Below are 24,078 nucleotides of genomic sequence, written 5' to 3' on the forward strand. Positions count from 1 at the left end.
GGGGAGTGTTAGAATAGAGTTGGACTTAGTCCCACATTGGTTGCTTATGTTATGTAACTAGTCACCACATAATATAAATAAAGCTCACATGTGTTAGGGTTAGTTTACACCCTATACACCTTTCCTTTCTTTCTCTCACAACAAACAGCGTGTGTCACTCATTGTCACCGAATGACCCAACACAAAATAAATGATAATGTATTTATCGATGAATTTGTCCGCGTAAATGATTTGGGGTACAACGTAAACATGCTACGTAATATTTACTTGGTACCTGTTTTGTAAAAAGTATTTATTGCTCATGAGGCACCGCCACGTGATGCTCCCAAGTTCTCGTCGCCCACAAATTTGCGGAACTCAAGATTAAATGTGTGGACTCAAATGCAATGTGTAGTGGGAAGAGATTTGGAGCACCACCATATGGTACTCCAAGGGCACTCAATAATTTCTCTTTTGTCTTCTTTTTTTTTTTTGGTTATGAAACACGTTGAGGTCCCAATCAAGAAGTTTATATAAGAGTCGAGTCCCTCAATTAAAACTTGACTTCTCGAGGACTTTTGGAAGAGAGAGAGAGAGAGAGAGAGAGAGTGTGTGTGTGTGTGAGAGAGATAGAGAGAGAATGGGGAGAAGGCCAAGCTATGACAACAATGGAAGGAAGAAAGGGGCATGGAGTCCTGAAGAAGATAAAAAGCTGAGAGATTATATACTGAGATATGGCCATTGGAACTGGCGTGAACTCCCTAAGTTCGCAGGTCAGAATTAACCCTGCTCTCTCTCTCTCTCTCTCTCTCTCTCTCTCTCTCTCTCTCTCAATGGATTTTGAAAATTGAAGAAGTTATGGTGTTTTTCAGGTCTAGCTAGATGTGGAAAGAGTTGCAGACTGCGATGGATGAACTACTTGCGCCCAAACGTCAAACGGGGGAGCTACACCGAAGAAGAAGAAGATATCATCATCAAATCACATGAAGAACTCGGAAACAAGTACGAAAGATTTCGAAATTTCACCTCATACTAACATTCGGTTCCATAAAATCGCGAATCGCTGGACGCAAGTTCGATCGATGAAATTGTTGATCATCTCGCGACCTGATGAATGAAGTATTTGTTCCACGATGATTCTTGAAGTACTAATGAATTCTTTCGCATTGTTTTCCTTTCACAGATGGTCGGCCATTGCTGCAAAATTACCCGGAAGAACAGACAACGAGATAAAGAACCACTGGCACACCCACCTCAATAAACGACTCCACCAAAACCAATCAACCGCCAATCCTGGAAAGATCGACGGGCAATCGACTGGCGGTGTCCAATCTGCATCCAAGAAGAGGAGAGAACTTGCACCCAAAGAAGTCGCCGAGGATCCGGATCTTTCCCAGCCGCCGATCCTGGAAAGCTCGTCTTCGAGCGAAATCTCCAACTTGAGCTATGATTGTGCACCTTTACCGTGCGGCACGAACTCGGTCATGGAAGATATCAGCAGCCAGTCTCCTTTGGAACCCATTGCGGAGTCGACTGATGATTTCTGGACTCAACCATTTTTAGCTGACACAGTTTACTTCAACCAAGACGATGATCTTTCTTCAGTACCTTTGGTTGAGGGAGGATTTCTCACTCCATATGATCATTATTTGTACTATGATGATGGCTTCGATTACTCCTTTCCACCATATTGGCAATAAGCATGCAATATTACTGGAAAAAATGGCAGCAACAACCAGGTTTTTTACCTAAGGGGGGCCGACTCAGCAGACATGTTTTTATCTATGCTTATGTTATAGAGCTTTTGCTTTCTAATAACGCATCTGTACATTGTAATTATTCTCGCGTAATGAATTAAAAGTTTTATGAATCGTTTTATTCTATTTCTTTGGGCTACTACAACACTCATATGCTTATTTTTGCCGGTCTCTTTTTTTTGGTTCCTTCCACTCTTCTTCTGCAAATTTAAAATCTCGACATCTCAATTTTTTTTTATTTATTGAAATTAATATATTGTCGTTAAGTGTCATGGAATTACTAGCTACTTGGTACATAAAATATGAGTGGGTTTGGCTAAAAATCGACCCATTATAAACCGAAAGAGCCGATGAGCAAGGCTAGTTTCTATTCATGCCCTAAGGAGAATCGAGAATAAGGCCCTGGATGATTGATCTGTGTATTTCGTTGAGTACAGTTAATGCAAAATTATCGTTGATCTTTGTCATAATTTCAATCATATTACGCCACCTTCTTGTATTGTATACTTCCCGGTCTATTATATTCTTTCTGTGTCGGGCAGATTTTGTAGCGGTCGAATTAAAGTAGTTGAAGGATTATTTTTGCTTAGATAAATTTTGAGAAATTATTGGTGAACCAAATCAACCTTCGCAAAATCAGATTAATCTTGGACCGCCTACCTTATCCGAGAATCAGGGAGTTTCACAGTTTGATAAGCTTTGTTATATCTGCCACAATCCTGGCCACTTTGCGAGAAATTGTTCTTGGGGATCCGGAGTACATGGAGAATCAAGCTCAGTGTAGCAATAAAAACGTACACCTAAACAGCAACAGATGCAATTCCGCCGTTAAACTATCACCTCCTATTGCTCCTTAGTCCTCAGAAAACGTTAACGTTTAAGGTATCTTCTTTCATTTGGTATTCGACCTCTTTGTTAGTCACATCGTATTAATATGTTATCTTGGGCCTTTGTAGTCTATGTATATCGAGGATCGATGGTATCCATGACAGTAGATGATGTTCTGAATGTGAATCATAAGAATTGTTTCCTTGTTTATCTTCTCTCATTGTCCTAGCTGAAATCTAGTTGAAATTGTATTGAAATCTATTATCTGTAAGTTTGTTGTATTGTTAGCCTATTGTGGTTCTAGACATTTGAGTATATTATCACAAAATCATTTTTAGCATTTCTTGGGAACAATCGAATTCTTATGGCAAAGTATTCTATGACTTATTTGTTAATGATGATGAAATGCTCCTCGTTTTCCATTTGAAATCTTATTCTTAACATTACCTTGCTTGAAGATAAAGTTTTGATTGGTCAGTTTAGATCCTACTGTTGTGACTACCAATTTCATCTTTGCTTGTAACTATTATCCTCTGCAAGTTTTTCTGTTGCAACTCCGATAAAATTGTAAGACTAAGGTCCTCCATACTTAACTAATTATTTTTGGAGGTGGAGATAAATTTGATCATATTGATTGGGCGTTCATGAAGATTAGGGTTGTTACACACTCACACTATTTTTTTATTAGTCAAAAAAAAAAAAAGCAATAGAGAGTTGAATTTTATCACATAGACCAGTGTACAGCTTAAGTTCAACTAAACACTAGGCTTTGGATCTTGGGTGGGCAGAAGATAGTCTTAGTTTAGCTTAGGATTTAGTACCATCATCTCTTGTCCTTTTAATCTTTTTAACATTTTCAAGGATTAATAAAAAAAATTTGCCATTGTAAAAAAAAAAGGGTTCATCTAAACCCCTCAATATATTTATGTAGCGTTTCTTCAAAGACGAGGAATTTTTTGATCAGCGAAAGTCAGTATTGGTAGAAGAGTTGGATTAGAATCTTGGAAGAGGGAGTTCAACTCCTGACACCTAATTAAATGCACTCCTGATGCCGTTGGGCCGAATACTTCTTGACGAGAAGAGGAAATATTACCGAGGATCGTTATGTATGTACTATTACTATTGTTTTTCACCCAAGTCCATTCACTTAGAAAGGTTGGGAAAGCAATTCAAGACGAAAGAGGACTTCGGTTACGTACCAAAAGAAAACAAAGCAAGCCATGTATTCTTCTGCATGCTAATGACACCAGGCCACAGCCTACCAAAACACCCATTTCACAAGACAAATTTCGAGTCAGAAACGTGGACACACTGGCCGCTAAACAAAACTCACACCAGTTACATCAAGCTCATTTACCAGGACTGATATTCAGCCTTCGCAGCACCATTCAATTTGTCATGGATCTGATTGCCGGGAAATCTCTCTCGGACGACGATTCCAGCCGTGGAGACCGTAGGAAGGGTGTCAAGTATCTTGTCGATACGACGCCTTGTATGCGCGTGCTGCCCGAAGAATACGTTTTGCCGCTACAACCGGAGAAGCTGATATCGTCGAGCCGTGTTGCTATTCCGGTGATAGATTTGAGCGGTCTTGATGGATTGATTGGGCGCCGGAGGATGACTGTTGAAGCCATTGGCTCTGCTTGTGCTCACTGGGGTTTCTTCAGGGTACAAAATTAACTTGTGCTAATTCGGTAATCCTAATACTATTTATGTCAAGGGAACAGAATAAATGTTGAACCTTGTTTGTTGGTGGTTATAAATATTTTCACTAGTACCCATTTTATCTCATTCTTTGTTATTAGGCTTCCAAACGAACCGATCTGCTCTTGAGCAACTTGAAGCTCTGCTCGACTTGTTTAATAGTCGAGCGGAGCTCAAACTCGAGTTTTAGGCTCACGTAGTAAACGAGCCCAGCCCAACACTCTATAGCTCGGATAACCTCGTTCCCCTCAATGCCTAAGTTCAACATTCATTCCTCTTAGTTCTGAAATTTGAACATTCATGATCCAAACTCATTCCCATACAATACTTTTACTTGAGTAAAGTGTAGATAGATATGGGCCTAATATTCAAAACCTAGACCGGCCCAGTCCAATCGAGGGGCTGGGTAGTGGGTAGGGCTAAACTTCGTTGCGCCTCGGGCTTTTTCTAAGCCAGCCCAAAACAAATGGGCCGAATCTATATCACTAATCAGATTATTGGATCCTTCTTAATTTCAATTAATAGATTATAAACCACGGGGTCAAGGTATCGTCAATGGAAGAAATGCTGAAGGTTGTGGATGGGTTCTTCAACCTAGCAGCGGAAGAGAAGATGAATTATGCTTCAGAGGATGTGATGAATCCGGTACGGTACGGAACAAGCTTGAACACATCGCAACGACATGCTCTTCATTGGAGAGATTATTTGAGACATTTTGGCCATCCTATTGATAATAGCTTCCACCTTTGGCCGCGCAATCCCTCTACTTACAGGTAACATGATTCTTGCTCTCTCTAATTGACGTCTAAACAAATCCGCCAATTCGGCTAATTAATTAGTCCTTTTTCATATTCACTTTGAATTTATTGCACCTTCTTTTGCATCAAATTTGTGGTAGGTTTTGTCGAATAAAATGTAAAACCGAATAGATTTGAAACGTCTAGTAAAAACAGAGCTTATAAGGAACAGAACTATTTTTTTGTAACTATATCATATGGGTCTTCTTGTTGCAACTTACCAACCAACTAAAAATGAGAACCTACAAAATGATGTCAAAAGCAATAAAGCATCCTTGTTTAGGGTAAGCATTTTTTAAAACTTACTCTAAAAATTAATATTCCATTCGTTTCAAAATAAGCGTCATTTATTGGCAGTTATGCCATTTATAATTTTTTTTTAAAAATTTTCAACCTATAATATTTTTTTAAGATTTTTAAAATAATATATAAAAGAACTAATTGAAATCTATCAAACAATATCTATATTGGATATGAAAGATACTATAGATAAAAAGATATAGACAATATTTTGAGATCTCCCAAATAGTGGAAAGGGGGATTGGGAGATGCTGCCAAGCAGAGGTGCTTGGCAGCGGTGCCGAGCGCATCTCGGCCGTCCAAAAGTGTTTTGGATGGCCCGGATGTAAAGGTAACGAACGGATTTAAAAAAAAAGAAAAAGAAAAGGAAAAAGATGTTTCGATTCGGGCCATTGATTCCGAGATGAACGGCCGGATTGGCCGCTCGGCACCCGCTCGACAGGGGTGCCGCTCGGCAGGGTCCCCGGGTCCTGGAAAGGGATACTAATTAGGCGGAGAGAGTATTTGATAAGCCGCTTAAAGCTACGCCGAATATGCTAGCTAGCACGCTAAGTATAAAAGATCCAAAAGCCATTTTGTTGTTGTATCTCAAATTCCCCTGCATCTTATGACGTGAAGAAATAGGTTAGAAATTCTAAATACTCCTAGCTGATAAATCCAAAATCATGCTTAAGTTGTTCTTTTAGCTACTGTCACATATTATCACCTTAACATCCCCTAAAACAAATTTAAAAAATCTTGTTGAATTAGTCTCTCCAATCATTGTCTAATTTTTTCTGATCAAAAAATTAAAAACTTTTGTTTGGGATGGTCAAGAAAGTTATTTTTTGGTCCAAAAAACGCTAAAGCTAATTCACGTGACTGTCGTTTCTAAATCGTTGCTAATTTGTGAAAGGGTTGTGGCCAAGGAATACTTGGAGGAGGTTTGGGGATTGGCAATAAGGATCTCCGGGGCAATCTCGGAGGCCCTTGGACTCGAACGGGATTACGTCGAGAAATCGCTCGGCGAAGGGTGTCAAATCGTGGCCTCCAATTACTACCCTCCGTGTCCGGAGCCGCACAGAACGCTCGGGCTCGCAGCTCACTCGGACCACGGGGGGATCACCATCCTGATGCAGAATGAGGTCGATGGCTTGCAAGTCAAGCACCAAGGGGAATGGGTTGCTGTCCACCACATGCCTGGTACTCTGGTTGTCAACATTGGAGATTACATTGAGGTAATTCTCAATGATTTTAATCAGAAAGTCTATTCCCACCACTCTCTTGAGCCACTTCCCCCACCGGTCTCATTTTCACCATTCAAAAGTATTTTCGACGGTCTGGATTTTAAAAGACTCTTCTACAGAAGAGTTAGTCTCTTCCCTGGAAGAGTCTTTTAAAATTCTGACCATTGATTTCCAAGACAGACGGTGGAATTGAGCGTTGCGGTGAGGCAGAGGAGCGGTGAAACAGAGCAGTAGGGTAAGCACCACGTGCTATTTTCAATAGTAGGTATGTATAGTAAACATCATCTTTAATGCAGTGAAAGGATTTGTACAACTTTGGGTGGGTAGCTAACCCTAGCTGTCATGGACCGTCCTCATGGTGAGGGAATTAATGTGCACAATGTAGACTATGGCCCTTTGTCAATGTTCCCATGAAAATTTTTCCACTTTGGTGTAAAACTAGATAGACATATAAACTAGAATAATATTGAAAGTGGCTGGCAAAACCGCACAGTCTGCACTAACTTTAGAAATGAGATCCGGAGATCCTGTTGGGCACTTTCTGTAGTGCACGTTGCAGGGCAAATCCAAGCCGTCCACGAGTGTTTTCAACGGTCCAGATTTAAAATAAAATCTTTCAGGGAAAAGATAAACTCGAAAGAGTTTATTTTAAATCTGAACCGTTGAAAACACTCGTGGACGGTTGTGATTATATCCTACAGGGTGCACTGCAGGAAATGCCCCGCAAGATTTTTGATTCCTTAGAAAGGAGTTATACCCAATTAGCCAGGAAAAGTAGCGATGTGACGACAAACACTTATGTTAAACTGGGGTCAAATATCACCTATTACGTCTATGAGATTCTAAATCTCCAATACTCATATCTTAAGTATGAGCTAATACTACCCGATATCGGCCAGTACACCCACTATCATTATCATTGGTATTGGTAAGTATCACAGCACCCCAACTTTTTCAATTAGAACCCTGTGCAATGCCCTGTTTTCGTAATTTCCAAATTACATGTTTTGAATTTGTACCTCAGATATTGAGCAATGGGAAGTACAAGAGTGTGGAGCACAGAGCAGTGGTAAATGCAGAAAGAACCAGGATTTCGATCGCAGTGGGCCACGGGCCGGAAATGACTGCCACAGTTGCACCAGCGAGCCCATTAGTTGATGAGAAGAGTTGGGTGAAATACAGGCCCATCATGTACAAAGACTACATGAGGGCCCAACAGAGCAGTGCTGTAAGGGGGAAAAGCCCATTGCAAGCCCTCATGACCAACACCACTATCATGAAATAAATTTTTGGGTGTGGAGTGGGTACCACATGGCGGTACAAGTCAGCGATCCCAATCATCAAAATGTGTTTTAGATGGCTGAGATTTATCCTCTCTCTCTTTCTCTTCTCATCCTACCACTCTCTCTCCTCTTTTTCTCTGTGTAAAACCCGGACCATCCAAACACGTTTGAACGGTTGGGATCGCCGACAGATACCACGTGTGTGGTACCCGCCCGGCACCCGAAAACTTATCTGTTGATTGATGCTTCCGTTTTTTCTTGGACTTGCAATACTGAATGATATAGTAATGGTGTGTTTAATTCTGTCATTTCAAATGTACTAAGGGACAATGTAAATTGTAGTAGAATTCATTACTGAAATTGTCCATGTTTTTTCTGGCTTTAATTGGAACCACAGATGGGCGGTTGGATTAGTCTTTGGAATTAGTCGATGTGCGCATAAACTGGCTAGCATCCAAGTTATCAAGAAATATTGAAGTCTTCCATGCTATTTAAATAGTACTTCCTATTCAATGAGCCAGGGAAAAAAGTCGAAAGAGCCGAACTATTAAAGAAATTTTGGTTCTATGATTTTTCAAGACGAAATTCAATCATTCAAGATTTTACAAAAAGTTTTGATAAATTAAATATTTATGAGAAGGTCCACCATTTTCTGAACATCACAAACAGCACTATCGTTTCGCTTAAAGAGGCGGTTGGCATGACCTTTTGAGATAAAGAATGATATTTTTTGTTTGATTCCTTCATTTTAATTTGTAATTAATCAATATTTTGCCAGGATCAATTTCATCTTCACTGCACGCACGAGATGTTATAGCATCATATGAGAAGCAAAAAAATGATCAAGGTGAGCCCAGTTTAACAAATGTTCAGAATAAATGAAGAAATTTTGACTTATAATTTTTTTTCTTCAAATTACGGACATATATCTAATTCCAACATAGTATTGTAATTTTTGAACCATAAATTGGTAGGTTGATCTGTATTGACCAGTGTAACAAGAGTTCCAAATATGTGAAGAAATTTTGATTGTAAAATTATGGGCATACATTTTGAATTCCAAATGGAAGTATTCACAAAATATGATTCCAACAAAATATTGTACTTTTCAACTATACATTTACTAGGGAAAGAGTATACTTAAAAGAAAATTTGATCCCCCACTGAGATATATGTGTTTTTTTTTTTGTGTGTTTATCTGGTATCTTCAGCAGCCATCAGTTTTTTCGATTTATCAGTATCTCCATTGGTCATCAGAGCATAAAAGGATCCTCCATGCAAGAATTAAGGGTGGAGTAAGGTCTCTTTGACTTCTGCCCTAAGGGCCTGTTTGGAAGCAGCAATGTAAAGGGGGATTATGATATCCCCTCCTAATACGTGGGTCCGTGCATATGGCATGGTTTGGAAGTCCAAAATTAGGGTGGATATCTTTACACGCGCCCCCCCCCCCCCCCCCCCCCCCCCCCCCCCCCCCCCCGAATACCGCCTAAGGGGGGTGTTCGCGCGTGAGGTGGCTTAAGGACTGAGCGGGCGTGCCAAGACTTGTCGCGTCTAACGTAAAGGGCTGAGCGTCCCTGTTCTGACTTCTAGATCTGAGAGGGCGATAGTGCTGCAACCTAAGGGCTGAATTGCAGTGAAGGTTCGTGGTTTTGCCTCTTCGTGCGAGGACTTAATAGTTTCCTAACCGTGTACGAAAGAAAGTAACAACGTAGAATTACTTTACTATATTGTAATAATAAAGTAGGGGATGAAGAGAGATATGAATAACTTTATTATGTTTCGAAATAATAAAGTTGGGGTACAAGAGAGATAGAAACCCGAATTACTTGGTGAAGTAATTGAGTGAGGGTGAAAAAATAGAGATAGTTGCTTCGCTGGGAATGCTTTGGTTTTAAGCGTTGAACTTGATTGGTGTGTGAACCCTTTTTTCTTCTTGTCTTCTAGTATTTATAGGCCAAGGGTCTTCGATTTTCTGCATGTAAAGGGCTTGTTGTCCTCTTCTCATGGCGCCATGTGTCTTTTGCAACGTCCCCTTCATGAGATCATGAGGTAATAGGTAGTTATTGGAGATTACAAAAGATCATGGGCAAATAGTGCACCGGTCCAGATCTGGGCCGAGTATCCTGCCTTCGCCACGAGCTGACATGTGTCCCGAGTAGCTTTCAGATCTTGCCAAATGTCCCAAGTAACTACCCATTAACATATTTAGTGAGATCATAGGTAGTTATTTGAGGTAAATAACAATTATCCATGAGTTAATTCCAAATTATGGGCAGTTGAACAGTTAGTGGGCCATTTCCATTTCCTATTTCCATGGACGTCAGAGAATAATGGACCTATTTCTTCTCCTACTTTTGTGGATGGCAAAGAACCCAAGCCATTTGGGTAATGGGCCATTTAATTAAATTAAATGGCATATTAACATATTTAGCCCATATCAACACTTGGGCCAGCCGAATTCTTTTACAAATTGGCCCAAAACCTCCAAACTCGAGCCCGAACCAAATTAAAATTAATTGGGCCCAGTCAACATGGATTTGGCCCATCAATTTTAACCCAATTCATCTCTATTCTTTGGCCAAATTTAATTAAAAGATAATTAAATAGCCTTCCAACGCTTGCCCATGACTGGATGCCATAAACGGGTGTAAACAAGGGGCTTACACATGGCTAGCATGGGAGGTGGCTATGTGGAATCCCCCCTTATAATACCCCCTCTCTCTTCCATTCAACTACAAAAATAATATTATCCCCCCATTTTATACATCACATCCAAATCAAGTATTATTTAATCCTCCCGTCACATCAATGTGGATCTACTCTTCTTACATAATACCTCATATTATTCAATCTTCCCTTCTTACATAATACCTTCAAATCTAATACCTCATCCAAACGAGCCCTAAGTTACATAATTTGCGGACACGGGCGTTAGCGGTAACGAGAGCGTAAAAGAGTCTTTGAAAAATATCTCAAACTAGTTAAATTCGCGAGAGTAGGAATTGAGAGCACAAACAACAGTAATCGAGTATTGAAACGGAACCACATTTCAGTACTTCACCTTTGACTTTTGCCATACCTTTGTTTCATTTATCCGTAGGGGAGGTCAGATTATTTGACTTTTATTTCGTAGATGAGGGAGCATAGTGCAATTATGTCGTAATTGAGTGTAAACCCGTGGGATGTACTGTACTATTGTTACCCCGTTCCTTCCTTCCCTGTTTTGTTCCTATTTAATTTTTTTTTGTCTTTTTTAATTTTGATCCAAACTTTTGTGAATTATAAATTTGTCTAAAAAAGGAGCAATTCTTTTAAACATTACAAGCCCAAAAAGCACAAAAAGAGTAAAATGCACATTTTTTTATTTTCCCATGAATTAATAAACCACAATAGTTTGAAGCAAAAAACAAGAAATGCAAAAGTTTTCTGAATAAGAATAAAACCAAAAAAAGTCCCCCCCTAAAAAAAAAAAAAAAAAAACCAAAAGAGAGAGAGAGAGAGAGAGAGAGAGAGAGAGAGAGAGAGCGCGCGCCAAGGAGAACCACTACTGGCCTAATTAGCTTTTCTTGAACATAAGTTACATAATCTTGCAAAATGACATTCGCTTCCGTTATCAATTCTTGCTTTGTGCTTGCTTTCCCAGTTATTCCCACACTCAAGAATTAAAAGCCTTGTTCGTTTCTCTTTTTGAAAAAAAAAATTTTTTAACTCAAAAAAAACTCATTACCATTACTTCTAATTATTACTTTTCACTCGTTACCTCTATCTCCAATCATTATTTTCATTTCTCTTTTTATTTCTCTTCATTCATTACTCATACTTTCTTATGCCCATAAAAAATTTCTCGCAAATTTTTAAAAAACTCGTCCAAACAAAACATTATTTATTTGAAGAAAAAAATTCAGACGTTTTCACGCTCTCACAGTCTCACTTCCGCTGCCTTGAACACGGAAAAGAAAAGTCTTGTTTCGTATACGTAATTACGTCTTAACGTCAACCCGCGTTTTTATTTCCCCCAGGCCAGCCAGCCTCTCTCTGTCTAAACATAAAGTAGTATTGGACACATACATTTGTACACATATCTTGCACATATACTTTTATGAAGCCCATCTCGGGTCCTACCAATATGATCCGAACCGCTCATTATTTTTAAAATAATGTTTTAAGAATTTCTGTAAAAAATCAACTCGATAGGATATTGGTAAGGGCTTTTTCGGAAATCGCAGTGCGAATTAGACTGTTTCACCCTATGATTTCTGAAAAAACCCTTACCAATATTCTATCAAGTTAATTTTTTACAAGAACTTTTAAAAAATTATTTTAAAAATAATGAGCGGTTTGGATCATATTAGTAGGACCCGAGGTGAGCCCTATAAAAATGTATGTGCAAAATATGTGTGAAAGTGTATGTGCAAGTAGCATGACTGTTCAAAATTATCCTTCTTGTAAATGCCTTTATGCATCATCAGTGGCTCAAACGCTGAGATTCCGGAATCCCACAAAAGTCCAATAACCTCTCCATACAGTACATTCCTATCCACCCACCCTTCATTACTTCTCGAAAGTATGATCATCTGTGTATGAATCAATTTAATTCTATTAATATGTTACAGTTATGATTTGAATCATGTTTGTTTCAATAATGGGTTCTTGCCAATGAATAAAATTGAGATATGTGTTGTACCTTTCTGCTGGTTCTACTGTTCCATTTCCATGTAAATTTCTCGATTGGAAGGCCGTAAACGGGAATCGTCTTCTTCTGTTGTGGTTGGGGCTTTTAATGGTGTTTTTGTTATTCATCTGCTATTGCTTCCCTCTTGAATTAAGAACTTTTTAGCTTTTCTTTAGACGGTCAAAGTGTTCGGTGTTGGTCAGTTTATGTGCACCTCCCGTCCGGTCAGTCAAAGGCCTATCCACACCGGGACCGAGAAATTTACAAGAACAACTTTTTAGGCTGTTATTGTACTATATACCCTCGTTCTTAAACAAGAATTAGAAAGGGATTTCTGAGCGAGCAATTTCCCAGGGCTAGTAATATAGGAACGTGTATCTGCGTGTATGCTTTTCTTCCTAGGAGAATGATAATTGCAGGTGGTCAAAATATGTGCTCCGTGGTGAATTAACGAATTGATATTGCGTTTTGGGTGATACAAATCACAAACTTAGCTTCTTTTCCTTGGAAATTTTTTTTTGCCTGTAAAAGAGATAACCAGTCAGATACAAACAGGCCGGTGGGTTCGGCCAGAGTGCCTCTGATGGTAAAGTCAGCAACTGATTGATTATCCTTCAGTTGAGTCTAACTCAGCCGAGCAAAATAATCGAACAAAGTCGTAGTATGAAAGTGAGGGAGAAAGTGAGTACTGAGAGGATATTAGTCTTTTAGTTGTTTAGGTTTGATCCCTTGTTACTTCTTTTGCTTCTAAGTAGGCCAAAGGCATGAACCTATCCCAAGGCTGGTTACTAGTTCACTGAGACTCTAGTCATGGGTGATTGTTGCTATCTTTTTTATGATCTTTGCGTGTAAACTTTGGACGTACTCAGATGGCTCTGTCATAATGGCAATATTCCCGATTGGCTGATGCAACCCAATGTGATCATTTCGGAGGCGCATGTACTACCGGTTGGTGTCTGTTAGTGTACTACTTATATACTGATTTCTTCTTCTTGGACTAGAGCTTTTCAGTTTTTCCCCACTGGTTGGACTCAATATACTTCTGTTTAGATAGTCTCAGTGCCAAGCACACTTATCTTCACATTGGATACTCTCTGTGTAGAGCTTTCATGCCTTCAGATACTAGAGCTTTGTTGGATGGTTCGCTGTGGCCTGTGGGCTGCCATGTGTCTAATGTACTAATTTCATTTGTCACTTTCTTCTTGATCCGCCTTAACTACCGCCGGCTTAGTAATCTTAACTCCTTGTCCTGAATTCACCTCCGACACTGGTATAAAAAAATGCTACTCTGTAGAAGTGAGATTTTGATGTTTAATTGTTTAAACTATTTTCATGGCTTTAATGTTTCATGATTTGCAGGAGTTGTGAAAGGGAGCAACCATGCCTCTCATAAGTGAAAATGGGGATCCAAATAAGCTTAAGGTATGTGATTGCTTCTTTTTATTCTTTCAGGCTGTGCTTGGATCATGCTGAAAGAAATGACATTGTCTTGTTCACTTACTTTATCCTTCATATTTTCCATAGAAAGTCAAACATTGGAGTGAGATAAACCGAGTTTCTTAAATGGAATCTGAGGATTGTATGCTGCCATTTGCAGGGAAAGTATGCTGCAATGTTGGTTTGTTGGCTTCTCGGAAATGGGTGCCTTTTCTCGTGGAATAGTATGCTTAAGATTGAAGATTACTATGCTACCTTATTCCCAGTAATTTCATTTCCAATTTCTGCATTATTTTCTTGGGTTTCAGCCGCCATTTTCTTTGGTTTCTGCAGCGTTGTATTTGTCTAAAGATGGCACGACTAAATTCATGATTGGACAATTTTAGCTGTAGTTCCACGCAATCCAAAAGTCCTTCAAAGAATTAGCCAACTAGGCTGTAAATTAGTGCTTCGTTCATTACAGAAGTATAGAATCCATGCTCTTAAAGCAGAGTTTAGCCCAATTTTTTAGCGTGCAGATGCAAGTTGAAGTACCTTGGAAATTCCCTATCTCAAATTTCTTGCAATCTGGAAAATCTATGCAAACTGAAATGGTGAAAACCTAGTGTTTTGCCATATAAAACTTAGCAAATCCTGTATTTCCTGTTACTTGAACCATCATCGCTTTCAAGTGCCACTGTCAAGAAGGCATCTCTGGTCTCTGCCCTTCTTGTTCTTCCATCCTACGATTGGATAAAAGCCAGTGATGAGTATTTAAGCACTATACTAGATGTTTCGTTGAACGATTCAAATCCGCACTGTACTAAATTGACTGGTGATTTTACTGTAAAGGAATACTCCATGGTTATCTTGAATTAATTGATGACTTTCATTGCTTACTGGCCACAAACGGTTATACTTTTGTAAATTGCATGACGTTAATAACTTAATGCTATGTTCTTTCCCTCACATTCGAACTTTCTGCCTAGCTATTGTTCTCCTCCTGAATTTTGTCGATTCAAGGAGATTGTTTATTGGATATGCCTTATCCAATCTGCCTTGAGATTTAGTTCATTATGAGCATAATTGATGAGTAACTTTTCTTCTTTTTGTATTCTTGCCGTTGTTGTGCTTGTTGCAACCAATTTGACAGAATTTTCTTTCCTTATACAGCGATACCACCCCTCAAGGGTCCTCTCTCTTGTATATCAACCGTTTGCACTTGGAGTGCTTGCAATCCTGACATACAAAGAGGCAAAAATCAATACTAGGCGAAGGAACCTATTTGGATATACCCTATTTTTCATAAGCTCTCTTTTGGTTCTTGTTGTAAGTACCGTAATTACATGGTGTTACACCAAGTTTGCTCCTTAAACGTATGGTTTTTACTAACTGATACTCCTTTATCAATCATGTGAGTCTGTATTGAACTATTGATCCATCTTTCCATTATTACATGTTAGTTGGATTTAGCTACATCTGGGAAAGGGGGAATTGGAACTTATATCGGAATATGTTTTATTAGCGGTGCTTTTGGAGTTGCGGATGCTCATGTTCAGGGTGGAATGGTTGGAGATCTCTCATACATGCTACCCGAGTTTATTCAAGTAGGTTTCTATGGATGGCTTATTTGTGGTCAACAAGTTTTTTTCTCTATTCTTATTTGGCATAGTTTCAAAAATTTGAAAATCTTCTTGCTTTTTTGATTCTTCAGTCTTTCCTTGCTGGTTTGGCTGCATCCGGGGCTCTGACCTCTGGCCTGAGGTTGATTACAAAGGCAGCATTTGAGAATTCCAGGGATGGCCTGCGCAAGGGAGCTAGTAAATTCAAGTCCTTTCTTTGGCCACATCGAATTACACTTGGCCGCATCGAATTGTACTTGGCAGCGATGAATTACTCTTGGCCGCATCGAATTGCACTTGGCCACTACGAATTACCTTGGCCGCATCAAATTGCTCTTGACAGCATCGAATTGCTCTTGGCCACATTGAATTGCACTTGGCAGCTACGAATTGCACTTGGCCGCATCGAATTGCACGCTACGAAGTGCAATTTGATGCGGCCAAAAGTAATTTGATGCGGCCAAGAGTAATTTGTAGCGGCCAAGTGCAATTCGATATGGCCAAGTGCAATTCGATGCGACCAAGAGTAATTTGTAGTGGCCAAGTGCAATTCAATTCGTCCAAGAGTAATTCGTAACGTCCAAGTGCAATTCGATGCGGTCAAGTGTAATCTTTGAAGTTATGTCACTGGAAATGTTGTCAAAATATGATACTCTCCCTCTCTTCCTTAATGTTGGCCCCTGTTGGGGATTCCAATTTTTTAAGAATGATATGCAATTATTGCACTTCCATCAAATTTCATGATGTAATTCCCTTAGTTGCCCCTTATTGTATGACTCACTCGGAATACAATACTAAATGCTGACGAGGATAGTCTTGGAAACTTACCAATTTTAGGATTTTGACATTTCAAGAGGGACTAACATTTTGGAACATCCTGAAATTGAAAACCGGACCAACAATTAGTCATGGAGGAAGTATCTAATTATCTATAGAGTTATAGTTTTTACTTTCGGGGGAATGAAAACTTCTCAACTTTATGTTAACTTTTTGGTGCAGTGTCCGAGTATGAAGCAAAGTACATTGTGTCGACGAATTTCAATGCATTTTTTCCTCTCAAGGTTTCGTTTTTGGAAGTTCATTCTCTAACTTACATAACTGTCATTTTCCGACTTGAACTTCTACTAATCGTCTATCTTTGTCAATCTGTTTATGTAGTTCCCTATCATGCAACTTGTACTCTATATGACATCCCCATCCAAAGACAGAGTTGGAATCCGCTAAAATTAGCCAACAAAAGAGCTTTTCTAGCAATTTACAAAAGTGTATATATCATTAGTTTTTTTGGGTAACTAGTGTATATCAGTAGCTAGATTCATCGATTCACCTATCTCATTATATTGAGGCATCGAAGCAACTAGTAATTGCTAATTTTCTCTTTCTGTTCTTTGCAGTTTTATTCTTTGCTATCTCTACATTCTTTGAACTGCTCTGCGTTCTTCTCTATGCATTTGTATTTCCAAAGCTTCCAATTGTAAAGTATTACCGCTCAAAGGCAGCATCAGAAGGATCCAAAACTGTTTCAGCTGACCTTGCTGCTGGTGGCATTTATGCAGAACCAGTACAAGAAGTACATCTTTTTTTCTTACTACTGTGATGATTATATGAAGCAAGATACTCCTATGAACGCTTAACTTTTTGTATATGTGTATACATCGACCAATCATTTCGTGGAACCTGTGCAGGCTGAGGAAGACCCTAAACGACTCGAGCGACTAAGCACCAAGGAATTGTTGTTTAAAAACATGGATTATGCACTTGACATGTTTCTAATTTATGCTCTGACATTGTCGATTTTCCCTGGATTTTTATCTGAAGATACTGGATCACATAGATGGGGCGGATGGTTAGTGTTTCATTGCAGATTGTTATTGTTCTCGTTTTAGTTTTGTGCATATTCATTTTTCGTGTTTCCCAAAACCCGAGTAATGAAAAGAATGGAACACTCATCGTTTTGGTCTCATTTGTGTTCATGAGAAAATAGTTTTACAAAGTTCGTTAGTTCAATAACATCTTTTTGGTTTGTTCCTGAGAGTGGATTTGGTATCAATTTTCATAAACGTTTCCTGGAAAAAGTTTTCGGAAAGGGATAGCCAAGGTTCTGTATTGTTTGCAAATAGAAAACAAAATATAGAAAGCAAATTAATACAAAACAGGTAATTATGTTGCTTATTACATGTGAAAACATTGTCAGCGTACAGATCTGTGTATACTGTGGGTGCTGTTACTCGTTCATAAGTCGATAATATGAATAAATACCCATATAAACGTTCTTTCTTGTGGTATCTTGACTACTTGCATCCGGTAATAATTCAAAAATACGATTAACTACCCATATAAGCGTTTTTTCTTGTGGTATTTTGACTCCTTGCAAGTGATAATATTGCAGGTATGTACTTGTTCTGTTAGCAATGTATGACGCGTGGGATCTTATCGGGAGATACATACCACTTGTAAAATGCATGAAGTTGGAATCGCGGAAAGGACTTACTATTGCAATTCTTTCTCGCTTCCTTCTTGTCCCGGCCTTCTATTTCACAGTCAAATATGGCGACCAGGGTTGCATGATAATGCTTACATCCTTCTTGGGGTTAACTAATGGTTACCTCACTGTCTGTGTCCTGACTTCTGCTCCAAAAGGTTACAAGGTTCGTTGATTTATTACCTACTTATTTCTCGAGTTTGTTACTAGATCTCTACTAGCTAGATACTAGGTTTTATTTTTTTGCTCGGCCTCTGCTAGATATTAGGTTGCGGTTGATGACGGGAAAGTACAGGGAAAAAAGAATAAAAATTGGTATTTGTTTCCTGTCTGTGTGCTAAACCCTTTTTTCTTTGATCAATCAAGAAAATCTTATTACCAAGGTGATAATTAGCAAAGTTGTTATACCAAGAAGACGTCATCGTAAGGAAATTGCACCACAACTAGGTTGGCACCTGAGCCTCACAAAAATGATATGCAACCAATAACCTTATATGCATCGAACCACACCATAACCAATTATTGGCAAGAGGCCAACCAGAGTAACCGAGAAAACTTTTCGATCTGCGCATCTACCAAAAAACTACAAGAGCAAAGACCCTACCCAAACAAGTCTCTGGAAAGCTGGAAACCAAGATAAAAATGAAAACCAAATCAAATAACCTCAAGGATATTAGGGAAACGGTAAACCAAACTGATAGGCGCGTGGAATTCGTGAATTTAAGCGCCTAAGTAGGGAAATTGGCGCGTTAGACGTGCATTTAATCCTCATTTTTTCATTTAATGTGTGCACGTGGTCGGATTTTGTGTTTACGTTTGGATTGCAGGAAATTGGGATGATTTGGTACGAATTTGAGGTGCCTGGAAAGCCGAGATGAGGTTTGAGAGCAAGGAGGGCCGTGAAGACTAAGTGTTGGAGCAATAATTCGTGAAGAGCTCAACAGAGATTTCGTGAGCGCTACAGAAGAAGTGGTACAGCGCTCAAAAGTGAACAAAAGGGCTCGCGAGGCAATCAGAGGATCCGAGAGCGCTACACCATTTCTGGTGTAGCGCTACCTAGCGGGTACGAGGTCAACGCGCTCCAGCACTGGTCAACGGACGTCAGCATTTTAAGGGGTTCGGTAGCGCTACAAGGAAAGTGGTGTAGCGCTACCTAGGGGCTTAAAAGGGCCTAAAACGGTGGCGTTTTGGGTCGTTGCGGGTCCGATTCCGATTAATTTTAGGATTTTTATTGTTTTTAACGGGGATTAATATAAATACCTCGTTTTAAGTTAGTTTTAGGGTAGATTTTTCATTCCAGACTTTTACGTAGCAACTTTTTCACTAACGTTGTTTTGTTTTCTCTCAGTTCTTAAGTTTTCTGCACTATTTCTTTCAATCGCTTGGATTCTGGTAACGTTTGTCGAATTTCTTCGTTAATTAAAGTTGTTCGTTATTATCTATTCTACGTGGATCTTTCTTTTATTTGTTTTTTCCGTCTCTTCTGCGATAGATGATCATGTTTCGATCTAGGGTTTTATTTTCTGTTATTTCAAGCATGCGTGAGTAGTTCCCCAGGGTGCAGCCACGGGACGAAGGCGTCCTGTGACTAGTTTAATCAATGTTTTACCTCGGGTACGAATTAATTCGTTTTTCCAACAGTTTTGGGATATGAAAGAAAATTCCTTTCTAATAAACAAAACCCAGGCATCATCAGATTTTAAATGCGCATGAGAGCTGGTGACAAGTGGTGGGCATTTATTAGGAACCCCTTTTTTCTTATTCTGAGATCAGTGAATTGAATAATTGTGTCCCGAGTAAATATTGGTTAGGCTAGTTGCAGACGCTGGGTTCCCACGGCTGTACTCTCCTTTAAATTTATAGTTAATTAAATCAATTCAGTGATTTAGGTAGTAAATCAATCAATCAAACAAAGGGTGGCTACCTAAGAGCCAGATTAAACTAAAGTTCATCACAATTGAGTCAACACCGTCCGTCCGTCTCTGTGGTTCGACTCCGGTACTTCCGGAATTATTGTGCTACATTGGTCGAGAGTCCTACGCTTGGGACGCGTTTTTAGTCTTTATTTATTAACACCAGGTCGGTCAAGCATTTTTGGCGCCGTTGCCGGGGACGGCGACGTGTGTTCTAGAGTGTGAGTTTTCGTAATTTTTGTCTTTTAGTTGAGTCACCATAGGTAGAGAGAGGAAGGTGTCCTTTAAACAGGACCCTCTTTATTATCGCGACCCGACACATCGTTTAGTTCGAAAAGAACTGGAGTCGAGTCAGCCTGTGCTTTCTAGTTTTTCCTCTTCTAGTTTAGAGTCAGACTCAGCTGATTACCAGTCAGAGTCTATCCCCATTAGTGGTCTTCATATAGAGTTACCTTTTGAGTCAGTTAGTGTCAGCAATCCGCTTTACCAGTCGGAGATAGAGTCAGAATCAGAATTAGTAGAGATGGGGGATCGGCAGGTAGTTGTTCAGCCGTCTCTGAGGCAGCACCTACATCCTGAGAGGACTACTCCTCCCGGACCCATTGTGTTTCCACAAGAGACACAGGAGGCACGTAATGCCTTCACCGTCAAACCCGGTGTCCTTAATAGCCTCCCTAATTTCCACGGGAGGGAGTGCGATGATCCGTACGAGCATGTGCGGACATTTGAGGGATTGGTGCGTAACCTAGCGTCTAATACCCAATATGAGAACGCATGCCTCAAGCTGTTTGAGGCAACATTGAGGGATGGCGCGCTATTGTGGTTTCGAATGCAAAAGTCTCAGTCCTTCACCACTTGGACGCAAGTGCGTGATGCCTTTTATAGGAAGTATTTTTCTGAGGCTAAGACTAAGATTTTTAGGCGTCAAATCCAAGGTTTTAGACAAGAGAGAGACGAGTCATTTCTCAAGGCGTGGGAGCGCTTTAAAGAGTTGCTCCTAAGGTTACCACACCATGGCTTTGATAGGCTTCAGTTGGTCGGTTTCTTTCATTTGGGACTTAACGCTGAGTCAGTCCAGCACATAGAATATTCTTGCAAAGGGGACGATTTCTTGTCTAAAACAGCAGATGAGGCTTGGGATTTCTTAGATGACCTAGCTGATAGGCAGAGGGCTTTAGAGCCATCAGATTTTGAGCGATCCGGACCTTCTGGGTCCAACGTTATCCCGGTCACCATTCGTGACCAGCGACTCCAGGCTCAGGTTGAGAAAATGGCCCAGAGGTTAGAGGACCTAGAGGTTAGGCAGGTTCGACCAGTCAATGAGGTGTCAGTGGAGGAAGTTTGTGTGTGGTGCGAGTGTAAAGGGCACACCGCACCTGTTTGCCCTGGGTTTATTGCCGCCAAGGGGGCGAGCCAATTTACTCAGGAAGAAGTAAATGCAGTTAGGACTTGGGATCCGTATTCGAGCACATATAATTCGGGATGGAAGGATCACCCCAATTTTGGGTGGTCGGATTCCAGACCCGTAGGTGGAGGCCAAGCTCAACCCTTTGCGCTACCTCCGCCCCAACAGTTCCAACAGGCCCAATCATCTAGGCCTCCTCAGGGTCAGGTCATCCCATTCCACTTCCAGCCACAGCCTGGAAGGGGGGCAGGTCCATCCACTCGTGGTCCTCCCCCAGGTTATTCGCAGATGGCCCAGCGTGATCATAAGTTAGAGGATACTGTCAATTCCCTGATGCAGTCACAGATGACTTTTCAGACGGAATCAAGGCAGCAAATTGGGGCCCTTACAACCCAAATGTCACAACTCACTGCAGTTATCAGTCAATTGCAGCAGGAGAAGGGTAAGTTTCCAGCCCAAGGTAGTACAGCAGGGGCCCATTATTTGGGAAATTCTTCAGGCCCTAATCAGGAGGAGGCTAAGTCTGTCACCATTCTTAGGAGTGGAAAGGAGATCGAAAAGTCAATTCCGCTAAAGCAAAACCCAGCTCCACCCCCGGAGCCGGTTGTTGCACCGAAAGCAACTCCTGATATTGTTGTGGAGTCTCTTGAGGTGGTGGTGCCTGCAGCTGCAGTCCCCACGACTCCAACGCCGCCAGCTGTGCCAGTAGCTCCATATCCCCAAAGGCTGGTAGTGAAACCTAAACAGAACATGAACCATAAGATGGTAGAACTTTTAAAGAAAGTGCAATTTCCTATCACTTTGATGGAGGCAATTGAGTCTTTTCCCCAGTGCGCGAAGGTATTGAAAGACCTTTGCACGAAAAAACACAAGAGCCAAAACAATATAGTTCTGACTGAGCAGGTGAGTTCAATTCTTCAGACTGAGATTCCTGCAAAGTGCAAGGACCCTGGGTGTCCAACCATTACCATAGATATCGCTGGCCAGACATTTGATAAGGCATTGCTGGACTTAGGAGCAAGTGTTAACTTACTCCCCTATTCAGTATACATGAGGCTAGGTCTAGGCGATCTGAGAGCTACTCCGGTCACGCTGCAGTTAGCGGACAGGAGTGTGAGAGTACCCAAGGGTGTGGTAGAGGATGTGATGATTCGGGTAGGTGAGTTCCATTTCCCTGCAGACTTCATTGTTCTGGACACTTGCCAGAATCCTGAGATTTTAGAGAAGACTCCCATCATTCTCGGTCGCCCTTTCCTAGCTACTTCTAATGCCGTCATGAATTGTAAAACTGGCAGAGTCCAGTTGTCTGTGGGCGAGGAGATGATGGAAGTAGATGTCTATAATGTGAATACTCTTGAGGAGGATGATGAGGAGGTAGAAGAGGTGAGCCTGATCAACGCGTTAGTACAGGAGCATATCGATACAGTCTTGTATAAGGATCCTCTGGAGATTGCGCTTACCGCCGAGGAGGCGTCATTTTTAGACTCTCCAGAGGTAGGAAGTTTGTTAGAACTATTGAGTGTCGAGGATTCAGTGAAGGATGTGTGTGGGGTCTCTTATGACCCAATGTTCGAGCCTCTAGGCGACCCTTCGCCTAAGGTTCTTCCATCTTCGGTCCACCCGCCTAAACCAGAGTTAAAACCTCTGTCGGACACACTAAAGTACGCCTTTTTAAAGGGCGATGATACTTATCCGGTTGTGATCTCCTCATCCCTTGAGGAGAATCAAGAGAGGAAGTTGCTTGAGTTGTTGAGAGAGCATATAGGCGCGCTTGGCTGGACTATAGCTGATTTACATGGTATAAGCCCAACGGTGTGTACACACCGAATCGATCTTGAGGATAGCGTGAAACCTTCTAGGCAGCCTCAGCGGCGCTTGAATCCTCACATGAAAGAGGTGGTTCGAGCTGAGGTTTTGAAGCTCTTAGATGCGGGTATTATTTACCCAATTGCCCATAGTCAGTGGGTGAGTCCGGTTCAGGTAGTGCCTAAAAAGGCTGGGGTGACAGTTGTCACCAATGAGCGAGGTGAGTTAGTGCCGACCCGGATTCCCACAGGATGGAGAGTATGCATAGATTACCGGAAGCTCAATGCGAGCACCCGGAAAGACCATTTCCCTCTCCCTTTCATTGATCAAATTCTGGAGAGGGTCGCTGGTCGAGCTTTTTATTGTTTCCTGGATGGGTATTCGGGGTACAATCAGATAGAGGTTGCGTTAGAAGACCAGGGAAAGACCACTTTCACGTGTCCGTATGGTACATATGCCTACCGTCGCATGCCTTTTGGGTTGTGCAATGCACCTGGTACTTTTTCCAGGTGCATGATGGGAATTTTTAGCGACATGGTAGAGAGGATATTAGAGGTGTTTATGGATGATTTCTCGGTCTTCGGGGACTCATTTGATGGATGCCTCGAGAACTTAGGAAAGGTGTTGCAGAGATGTGAGGAGAAGCACCTAGTGCTGAATTGGGAAAAATGCCACTTTATGGTAACCCAAGGGATTGTCTTGGGACACATTGTGTCCTCCAAGGGTATCGAGGTGGACAAGGCTAAGATAGACTTAATTCGTAAACTTCCTACTCCCAAGTCTGTCAAGGATGTGCGTTCATTTCTTGGACACGCTGGTTTCTACCGGCGGTTCATTAAAGACTTTAGTGCTATCTCCCGTCCGATGTGTCAGTTGTTGGCGAAGGAC

The 24,078-nt window shown here is 40.8% G+C and overlaps 3 protein-coding genes across 4 annotated transcripts in view; all 3 read left to right on the forward strand.

Annotated features, from left to right (window-relative positions):
• Positions 1-555: 555 nt before the first annotated feature.
• On the forward strand, positions 556-1,862 carry LOC131321925 (transcription factor MYB13-like). Its single transcript, XM_058352951.1, has 3 exons — positions 556-752; positions 852-981; positions 1,163-1,862. The coding sequence occupies exons 1-3, from the start codon at positions 620-622 to the stop codon at positions 1,677-1,679; spliced, it is 780 nt and encodes a 259-aa protein (XP_058208934.1). The 5' UTR covers positions 556-619; the 3' UTR covers positions 1,680-1,862.
• A 1,670-nt stretch (positions 1,863-3,532) lies between these two features.
• Positions 3,533-8,277, forward strand: LOC131321926 (protein DOWNY MILDEW RESISTANCE 6-like). Its single transcript, XM_058352953.1, has 4 exons — positions 3,533-4,232; positions 4,794-5,041; positions 6,261-6,582; positions 7,616-8,277. Exons 1-4 carry the CDS (start codon positions 3,669-3,671, stop codon positions 7,874-7,876), a joined length of 1,395 nt encoding a protein of 464 aa, XP_058208936.1. The 5' UTR covers positions 3,533-3,668; the 3' UTR covers positions 7,877-8,277.
• Positions 8,278-12,305: 4,028 nt separating this feature from the next.
• LOC131321927 (equilibrative nucleotide transporter 3-like) overlaps positions 12,306-24,078 on the forward strand; it is a 56,426-nt gene continuing 44,653 nt past the window's right edge. The window contains exons 1-10 of one of the 2 annotated variants that reach the window (XM_058352954.1): positions 12,306-12,399; positions 13,906-13,968; positions 14,144-14,248; positions 15,136-15,291; positions 15,426-15,569; positions 15,677-15,782; positions 16,743-16,847; positions 16,979-17,154; positions 17,270-17,430; positions 17,974-18,232. In XM_058352954.1, coding sequence (XP_058208937.1) covers positions 13,927-13,968; positions 14,144-14,248; positions 15,136-15,291; positions 15,426-15,569; positions 15,677-15,782; positions 16,743-16,847; positions 16,979-17,154; positions 17,270-17,430; positions 17,974-18,232 — 1,254 coding nt within the window. In that variant the 5' untranslated portion in view covers positions 12,306-12,399; positions 13,906-13,926. The remainder of the gene's footprint in view (positions 12,400-13,905; positions 13,969-14,143; positions 14,249-15,135; positions 15,292-15,425; positions 15,570-15,676; positions 15,783-16,742; positions 16,848-16,978; positions 17,155-17,269; positions 17,431-17,973; positions 18,233-24,078) is intronic. The other variant, XM_058352955.1, reaches the window with a different exon arrangement.

Source organism: Rhododendron vialii, chromosome 4a, assembly GCF_030253575.1.
Source record: "Rhododendron vialii isolate Sample 1 chromosome 4a, ASM3025357v1".
Classification (NCBI taxonomy): Eukaryota; Viridiplantae; Streptophyta; class Magnoliopsida; order Ericales; family Ericaceae; genus Rhododendron; species Rhododendron vialii.